This window comes from Marmota flaviventris, chromosome 10 (genome assembly GCF_047511675.1).
Source record: "Marmota flaviventris isolate mMarFla1 chromosome 10, mMarFla1.hap1, whole genome shotgun sequence".
NCBI classification, from domain to species: domain Eukaryota; kingdom Metazoa; phylum Chordata; class Mammalia; order Rodentia; family Sciuridae; genus Marmota; species Marmota flaviventris.
The window spans coordinates 14,517,195-14,526,179 of record NC_092507.1 but is presented as its reverse complement, the minus strand read 5'-3'; the positions used below and the strand labels follow the sequence as shown (position 1 = coordinate 14,526,179).

Below are 8,985 nucleotides of genomic sequence, written 5' to 3'. Positions count from 1 at the left end.
GGGATTCTAAAAATCCCTTTTCCTGTCCCAAGCCCTTCCCTTCCTGCCACAAGCCCCATAAAATTCCAGTTGGGTAGAGCCCCCATGAGCTTTTTCCCTCCTCCTGTCCACTCTGTCAGTCTGATTGAGTTCTGCACAGAGTGAGTTTCAATAGAGCCTTGTTCGGCAGCCTTTTTAAATCTGCCTCCTTTTGGTTGTCGCCTTGTCTGACCTTACAATATCCATGCCACTGCCTGACTGCTATGCTGCCTACAAATTCCTTCCACCAGATTAAGAGGTCCATCACCTCTAAATTCAGCCTTACAGACAGTCTCGGGACATGGGCAAAGTGTAGACAACTTTTTTAGCCAGAACATAACACAAATAACTTGAAGCCCAAGTTCTAATAGTTTTTCTTCTCCTCTGAAACCTCTTGAGCCCAGTCTTTGCTGTCCACAGTCTTATTGGCATCCAGGTCTTCTGAATTCCCACCAGAATTGCTCATTAATGTCTCCTTACAACACTCTAAAAAATTTCCAGCTTGCATCACTCAACCTTCCAAAATTCCTCCCACAACTTCCAAAAAGCTCCAAAAGCTTCTGAACCACATGATCTGGTGAGTCGCAGCAACAACCCCACTTCAAGGTATCCATTTCTGTCTTAGCTTTTTTGTTAATGTGACTAAAAGACCCAACAAGAACAAACTTACGTGGGAGCTCACAGTTTCAGAAGTCTCAGTCTATAGATAGCTGACTCCATTGTTCTGGGCTGGAGGAACATGGTGGTGGAAGGATGTGGCAGAGGAAATCAGCTAGGAACATGGGAATAGGAAGCAGAGAGAGAGAGACTGCTCTCACCACGGACAAAATATATACCCCAAAGGCACATCCCCAATGACTCACCTCCGCCAGCCACAGCTTACCTGCCTACAGTTACCACCCAGTTAACTCAATCACTTCACCTCTAAACCCTCTTGCATGGTCTCACACATGAGCTTTTGGGGAACACCACATACCTAAACCATAATATCTGTGAACATGGACAATTTGACTTCTTCCTTTCTAATTTGGATGCTCTTTATTTCTTTCCCTTGCCTAATTGCTCTTGCTAAGACTTACAATACCATATTAAATAAGAGTGGCAGGAGTGGACATCCTAGCCAGGCACAGTGGCACATGCCTGTAATCTGTAATCCCAGTGGCTCAGGAGGCTGGGGCAGGAGGATGGTATAAAGCCAGCCTCAGCAACAGTGAGACCCTGTCTCTAAATAACATACAAAATAGGGCTGGGGATGTGGCTCAGTGGTCCAGTGCCCCTGAGTTAAATCCCTGGTGTCAGGTTGATGGCGGTGACTTAGGAACAAAGCACCAAGCAGCCGGCGCACCCGAAAGAAGCATCAATCAGGCACCAATGGAACCGCCTGTCAATCAACGAATCTCCTGGCCAATCCTGGGTCTCCTGGACATCCTTGTCTTGTTTCAGATCTTAAAGGAAACACTTTCAGCTTTTCCACATTTGGGCTTTTTATTTAGAGACTTTAGTATTTTTTTAATATTTATTTTTTAGGTATAGATGGACACAACACAATGCCTTTATTATTATTTTTTTTAATGTGATGCTGAGGATGGAACCCGGGTCCCGCCTGTGCGAGGTGAGTGCTCCACCGCTGAGCCACAATCCCAGCCTCAGTCTTTAGTATTTTGAGGTGTGTACCTTCTATATATAATTTGTTGAGAGGTTTTATCATGAAATTATCAAATGCTTTTTGTGCATCTATTGAAATGATCCTGTGTTTCTGGTTTTTCATTCTGTTCATGTGACATTACATTTATTGATTGGCAAATGCTAAACCATCTTTGCCTCCCTGTTGTGATCATACTTAATCATAGGGTATCACCTTTTTGATCTTCTGTTGGATTTTATTTGCTAGTCATTGTTGAGAAGTTTTGCAAACTTGTTCATCAGAGAACATTCAGGTTTTCATCCACCTCACAGAGTTTCCTCTTCACTAATGCTTAAGCCCCATGAGAGTAGGGAGTTTTGTTGTCCATTGATGTACAGGGCTTTGATTAGACCCTAAATGAAGGAGAAAGAATGAAGGGTCAAATCATAGACTTTGAGTTCCCAAAAACATTGCTGAAAAGATGGGATGTGGAGAGGCACTGTGTGATATTAAAAAGTCCTTGAGTGTCGGAGCACATCCAATGCCTGGACCCAATATCAGGGACTCATCAAAGGAGGGGGAGACGGTTCTGCCTATTGCAGTTATGAGTGCTCCAAAGCTGAGATGCTGAATGCCAGGTGATGATGCACCCCAGGGCACAGGACCTCTGACCCTGATGGAGGCTTAAAACCAGCCACTGCCTGAACGGAACAGCACTGGAGGGAGCACAGGTCTCACAGAGTTTGGGGGCTATGTTGTTTGCTATGGCGTTGTCCTAGGATCAAAGCTCCCCCAAGTGAGTGGCTGAAATAGCAGAAGATTATGGCCTCACAGACCTGAAGGCAAAGGACAAAGATCCCACATCTGGTTCTCTGCCACATTCCTCACAACTAAAATACTCAGGGTCACTCCAGGGGAACTGGGCTGCAGAAAATAATCACATAAGAGACAGATATCATTTACTTTGGGGTCCTGTGATGATCAGAGGAGCCCCTCCGACCTTAGGGGTCCACAGAAAGAGAGAGCACGAGAGCATTGCTGAACCCTTTTATTGAGGAGAAGCCATTCAAATGAGGCAAGGGGTCAGGTGTCTGGGGGTTGAGCCTAGCTTCCTGATGTCTGCTGTCAGCAGGTTGACTGCCATCTAGGAAGGCCACACTCAAAGGCAGAGCAAGAGAAGGGGACACACAAAGGGCATTTCCATGGAACATTCTATTCCAAACAGGGCAAAAGGGCAGGATTACAAAGGAACAGGTGAGTGTAGCTCAACCCCAGGGGTGACCCGCCTACACCTGAAGAACACACGCCCTCAACTTCCTGGATTGGGACAACGTCAAGGTCACTAAAAAATGTAGTGACAGGTCAAAGCCTCTCGCTCCAGGATGGAAGGCGCGAATCATTAAGAGTGGCTCCCCACAGTTCTCTCCAAGGTCTGAGGTGGGGGTATCTGCTCCAGGACAGGCTCCTACCTTCTGGTCGTTTGCTGGTTCTTGGGAGCCTTGGCTTCTGAAAGCACGACCCCATCTCCGCCTTCACATTTAGATGGTGTTCTCCCCATGCATGGGTCTCTGGGTCCAAATGTCCCCTCCTGTAAAGACACCAGTCATCTAGGATTAGGTTCCATACTAAAGACCTCATCTGAACTAATTGCATCTCTAATGACCTAAACATAGGAAGTGGGAGAATGTGGGAAGGACCAAAATCTAACCTAGCACACAGCTCTGGCTCTTGAGGTAGACCCCACTTTCAAGAGAAGAGCCTTCTGAATGGCTCTCAGGATCATCCAGGCAAGGCTGGATTATGGAAAATAATATTCCTAAAAGACAGCTCCCTGGGAAAGACAAAGGGACAGTGTGACTCAGGAGGAGGGAGGGAACTTAGCCAAACATTAAACCTCTCCCAGTACCTCCTTTCCCAGTAATAATGGGCCCTGGGGGGAAAGCAAACTTCCATCCCTTCCCTGGTCCATCCCCAGAATCTCCACCAAAAGCATTCTCCCTTCCCAACCACAATGGCCAAGGGAGGGGGCAAATACTGAAAAGCCGGGCCCTGGACTTTCTCCCTTTCCTGGAAGGAAAGTTCTAGGTAACAATGGGTCCCAGAGATAAGCAGTGAACCCCCAGCTGTGAGCTTTTCCCAATGGCAAGTTTCAAACATTTTACAACTGCTTCCCTGAGTTAACATTTTAACCTGCACAACTCGGTCCCTGACTGTTCAAATGGCACATCTGCAGTCACCAATGATTAATTCGACCTCATTGTAAACTATAAAACCCAGACTCCTTTGCACTCCAGAAAATGAGCCATTTCCCGTAACCAGAAAGTGAGCCCTTCCGTGCGGGATGGATGGATTTTACTGCAGAAAAAAAGGAAAGCTGGCCTCTGTTTTCATCTCCTGCCTCCTTCATTTGGTCACCAGGCACTTACTATATTTACTTTAGGTAAATATTTACTTTCGCTAGAGTCACTGCATCCCCAAAGACCAAAGAATAAAGGACTGATCCCTCAGGGAGCATTAATTGACCCATTTCCAAAACAAGGTGGAGGCAGGGGTTTGGTGGGAACTTCAAGACAGCTTCTGGCTTCTCCTAGGTTTGGAAACTCAAGTGGGATGAGAGAAGGAGGAGAATACAGAGGAGGGTTCAGAGCAGGTGCAGGCTCTGGCTCCCCTTAGGGGGGAGGAGAATCCTCCCCATGCAACCCTTGCCTCAGGACCCCACGGGCAGGACTAGGGTAGAGTCTCTTCAAGTCTCAGGTGATTTGCATTGGTCCTGGAACTTTGCAGAGGCTTAGCATGTACTTCCTGGGAATGAATGATTGATTGATGAAATGAATGGAGAGCACTAAATGCCCTTTTTCTACTCCCCAATGCCACATTTAGCAGCCCTATTCACTGTGCCTGCCATAGTACATGAACTTTGCCCATCCATGGGCAAAGTGGCTGCAGGAAGGTGACTAGTGGTCACACCCATGGCTGTTTATGGAAATTTACCCAGTCAGGAGCTAAGCCACAGAAAAGGCTTCAACATAACTTGAAATTTAATCTGGCATCAGCTCATGACATGAAAGATTTTCCGGTCCTCAACTCTATCTTGCCAGCTGATGAGGGGGAAATAAAGGTTATTACCCAGGCACATGGGCATTTTGGAGTCCACCAACTGGCCACTCCCACCTCCACCCCGTGTCTCACCAACCCCCAACTTCCCAGAGGGTGCAGCTATTTAAGAGCTGCTGCATTTAGGAAAAATAAGAGAGTCATTTGGAGCTATCCAGTCCAGTATCTTCTGAGAGGTAAATACCCAGAAACTAATAGTCCATGGAAAGAATTAGAATCCCTGCTCATTGGCTACTTTGAGAATGGCCATGTTGTGTGTTTGTATGTGTGCATGTGTGTGAGCCTACGTGGACATAAGCATGCCTGTGCACAGTTTAGTAAGTAAAGGACATCATGTTGTGTGGTTTTTGTGAGCAGACTAAATAAAGAGACTGTGTGCACTACTTGGGTAGATGTCCACAGGCATCCATGTGCAAATAAGTGTGTGTGTGTGTGTGTGTGTGTGATTGAAAAAGTTTGCAGTGTGTTGCTTTAGTTCTGGAGAGAATTATTGGGAATCAGATACCTTGGATGGAATTTCTGAGGCTTGAATTGAGCATGGGGATGTGGGTGAAATGTCTAATGGGGGGCGCAACCTCTGACCCTAGGGATTTCCCAAATGGGTGGGTGAAGCTGGTTCAGTGTCTCAGGAATTCTCAGTCTGTTGAGGAACAGGGGGGTCTCATGCAGGTCACATAGGGGGTCTCCATGGTCCGAGGGCCTGCACATGTGCAAAGCCATTCCACAGAGCTGTGGAGGGTGAGGAGGTGGTATTATGAGCGCACAGGCGGAGTCATGCTTGGGTATACTGGGTGCGACAGAGGTGTTCACCCTGGACTTACTGCAATGCAAGAGCATGGCTGTACCCTCTAGGACAGTGAATTGGGCAAGAGAATAGGGGCCAGGGCAGGAGCTAGGACCACCTAGGAGAGGAGCCCAGGCCAATCCATCTGCACTCGTCCTTCACAGATCTCTCAGCATGAGGACCCTCCTGGCACTGGCAGTGATTATGGTCTTTGGTAAGAGCTGACATTGATCTCAGCGCAGGGGGAGCCCCAGGGGGGGAGGGGGGAGGAATACAAACCCCAAGTTTTCTTTCCTTTTGCAACAGTCCTCTCCTAGTGGGAAGAGTATAGAGGCCATGGGGGCGGGGGAGAGAAGCAGAGAGAGACAGAAGGAGGACACAGGGCCTCACACCCCATCAGCAGCTATTTATCAATTTCCTTTCAGGCCTAATGTGGGTTCAGGGGGATCTTTTTAACTTCAATTCCATGATCTCATCGGTGACGAAAAAGAATGGTGCAACCAATTATGGCGCCTATGGTTGCCACTGTGGCCTGGGTGGCAAAGGAACCCCCAAGGATGCAACGGATCGGTGAGGCCACCCCAGCCCTCCCTGCCCTGTGCTCACTTCTGGCCTCAGCAGGACTGAAGCTGGAAGGACAGAGCTGGTGCCCCATCGACACAAAGGTCCTGGGATATCCCAGCTGGACAGGCCGTCAGTGTGTCGCACCCTCTGCTCTAGACTATTCTATAGCCATTGAGTCTCTGCCTAGGATCAAGGGTGGGAGGGAGACGATGCGGCACCAGGGCCCCTGGAGCTGTAGGAAGGCAGCCCTAATGGTACAACCTCTACTAGATGCTGTGCCCGCCACGACTGTTGCTACAAGCATCTGCAGAAACATGGATGTGGCACAAAATTTCTGAGCTACAAGTTTAAATACCAAGCAGGCAAAGTCATCTGTGAAGGTAAGAAAGCCCTGTACCCAGTCCACTTTACCTCTTTCATTTGTTCCCTGCCCACCATGCCAGGTACAGTGCTAGACACAAGAGATAGGGACACAGAGGGACACGGTCACTGCCTTGAGAAGAAAGCAAGAAAGCCGAGATCACAAAGTGATGGCACTGCAAGCAGTGACAGCTGAGCTGTGAGGAGTCAGATGAGGGTGGGAGTATTCCCAGAAGAACACACAGTATAGCCAAGGAACCCAGGGGGCCGCAGGTCATTCTGTGCTGCCCAGTGAGCAAGGCAGGGGCTAGATCAACCAGACCTTTCAGGCCAGGGTGTCCTTAGTTTTGTCCTAAAGCCACAGGGAGCTAATTAGCACCTTTGCACAGAAGCACATTTGCTTTTCAGAGGACTCACTCTGGGTGCAGGATGGATGGGGCCCAGGGAGCCTGCTATTGCAGACAAAAGAGCAACAGCCAGGCATAAAGCCCTGGTGGTCAGGATGGAAGGGGCATGGAATGAAATCAAGAAGCAACTATATGATTTTGAGGAAGAATCAGCTTGGAGATGCCTGAGGAGGATATGGGGATAATGAGCTTTGGGGTGGGTATTTCTGCAGATGGTTTCATGGAGGTAAAGATCCCGGATGTTGTTCTGCTGGGTTGTAGGAGGAACAATTCTAATTAGAATACTCAGAGAATAGGGTCTCCAGACACCCTCCCTGGGCAATGGCCAGCAGCCAGCTGGGTGTGAACACTTGCAGCTCAGTGTGTGGTATGGACTGGGGACATACTCAGATTTAGCAGAGGAGAATTGGAAGTTGGGTGTGCTCAATCAAGGCCCCTGAACGAGGCCAATGGATTAGACAGAAAGCAGGGAAAAGGACTGAGAATGTCAAGGTGCCATTGAGGAGATGATTAACAGCAGCAGTTTAACAGAGGAGGCCACATTAGAGGGACAGGGTTTCTCCAGACTGTGGGGCAAGAAGGTTGTTCAGGACTTCAGGAGAAGGTGCTCTCCTTGAGCATGAGGGCGAAACCAGGTTAGAGTGGGTTAGGTATGGGTGGGAAGCAAAGTGGAGAGAGGTAGTGGAGGCACATACATGGAGAAAGCTTGAATCTGAAGGGGAGGATGGAGATGGGTGGCAGCCAGAAAGACTGCTTAGTGACCCCAGACAGTGGGTCCAGTGTAATTGGGAGAGGGCATGAACTCCCACCCATAGCATGAATCATAAGATCAGAAATTGTCTCTTGCAATGGTGACCTCTCCGTAGGGGCATGTATGTTAGCAGGTTTTAGGGCCCAGACACAAGATGCCCAAACCACCACTGGTTCGGATATTGGGGCTGCCTGACTCTCAGAGTAAGAATTCTCCCAACTGCAGTCAGGCCTGGGGCTGCTTTTCCCCATCATCAGCTCTCAGAGTTGGCAGGTCCTACAATCTAAGTGTAGTCAAGACACATGCCGCAGCTCCAGGCACCCAGGCCTCACCCTGGCAGGCTTTCCCACTGTGCAACTCCCTTTTCCAAGGGAGGAAATGAATGCTTCCCAGAAGCCTCCAGCAGACTCGCGCTCATTGGCCAGACCAATGTTACCTGCTATTTAGAGACCAATCATTGTCAAGGAGAAAGGGAGGACCTGTCTTACGCCAATCACGATCCACCCCATGATTGGTGGGGCTGCACCGCCCTCCAGAGGGTGGCCAATGGGAAGGCCTGCGTCCTCTGGTGTGGTGTGCAGGGCTCTGTGTCTGCGATGGGCCGGGGACCTGCCTCCCCACCTGTCAGCAATGTCGGGAAAAGGAGCATCTGGAGGATGGGCGAGGTCCTCTCCCCCCAGGAGAAGCCACAGACTATTAAACTCCCATCCGGTGTTTATTTTCTTGTAATTTCAGCAAACCAGGGCTACTGTAGGAGTCAGCTGTGTCAGTGTGATAAAACTGCTGCCTACTGTTTTGCTCAAAACCTGAAAACCTACAATAGGAAGTACCAGTTCTATCCCAATTTTCTGTGCCGTGGGAAGAAGCCCAGTTGCTGAGGCTCCTCATCCCCAAAGCCTGGCCAGCCAGTGCTGGTCCTCTACTCCAACACCCTCTCTCCCAGCCCCCACCAAGTTCCCTGCAATCCAGAAAACAGTCCCAGTCCATCCCAGGGGCAAGCTAGGAGCCCTTCTCTCCTGACCCAGAAAAGAAGACCAAACCCGGGGGCACCTCTGCCCGGCCTCTTCCCCTGACTACCTGCACAGCTGAGTCCCCACTCCTGCCCTTCCCTACCACCTCTGGCCCCCTGCTTAGCTCCCAGCTGCACACTCCTGGGAGTCTTTTCTGAATAAACCAATTTGTCACCAAACTCTGTGTGCCTGCGTGTATGTGTGAGAACACACTCTACCAGACAAACTGGTACATGGTAAATTCAAAGTATGGTCCCTAGAGTCAAGACTTTATGACTCCTCTACTCCACTACCCTGAGCCTTGGTTCTCCCACCCAAATGGAGTTGACAGTGTCCCTCCTGCCTGGGCAGGT

At 49.2% G+C, this 8,985-nt stretch overlaps 1 protein-coding gene across 1 annotated transcript; it reads left to right on the top strand.

Moving 5' to 3' along the window:
- The first annotated feature begins 5,678 nt into the window (after positions 1-5,678).
- Positions 5,679-8,783, top strand: LOC139707438 (phospholipase A2, membrane associated-like). The gene is made up of 4 exons (XM_071618693.1): positions 5,679-5,754; positions 5,966-6,110; positions 6,375-6,484; positions 8,358-8,783. Exons 1-4 carry the CDS (start codon positions 5,715-5,717, stop codon positions 8,498-8,500), a joined length of 438 nt encoding a protein of 145 aa, XP_071474794.1. The 5' UTR covers positions 5,679-5,714; the 3' UTR covers positions 8,501-8,783.
- Positions 8,784-8,985: the final 202 nt, after the last annotated feature.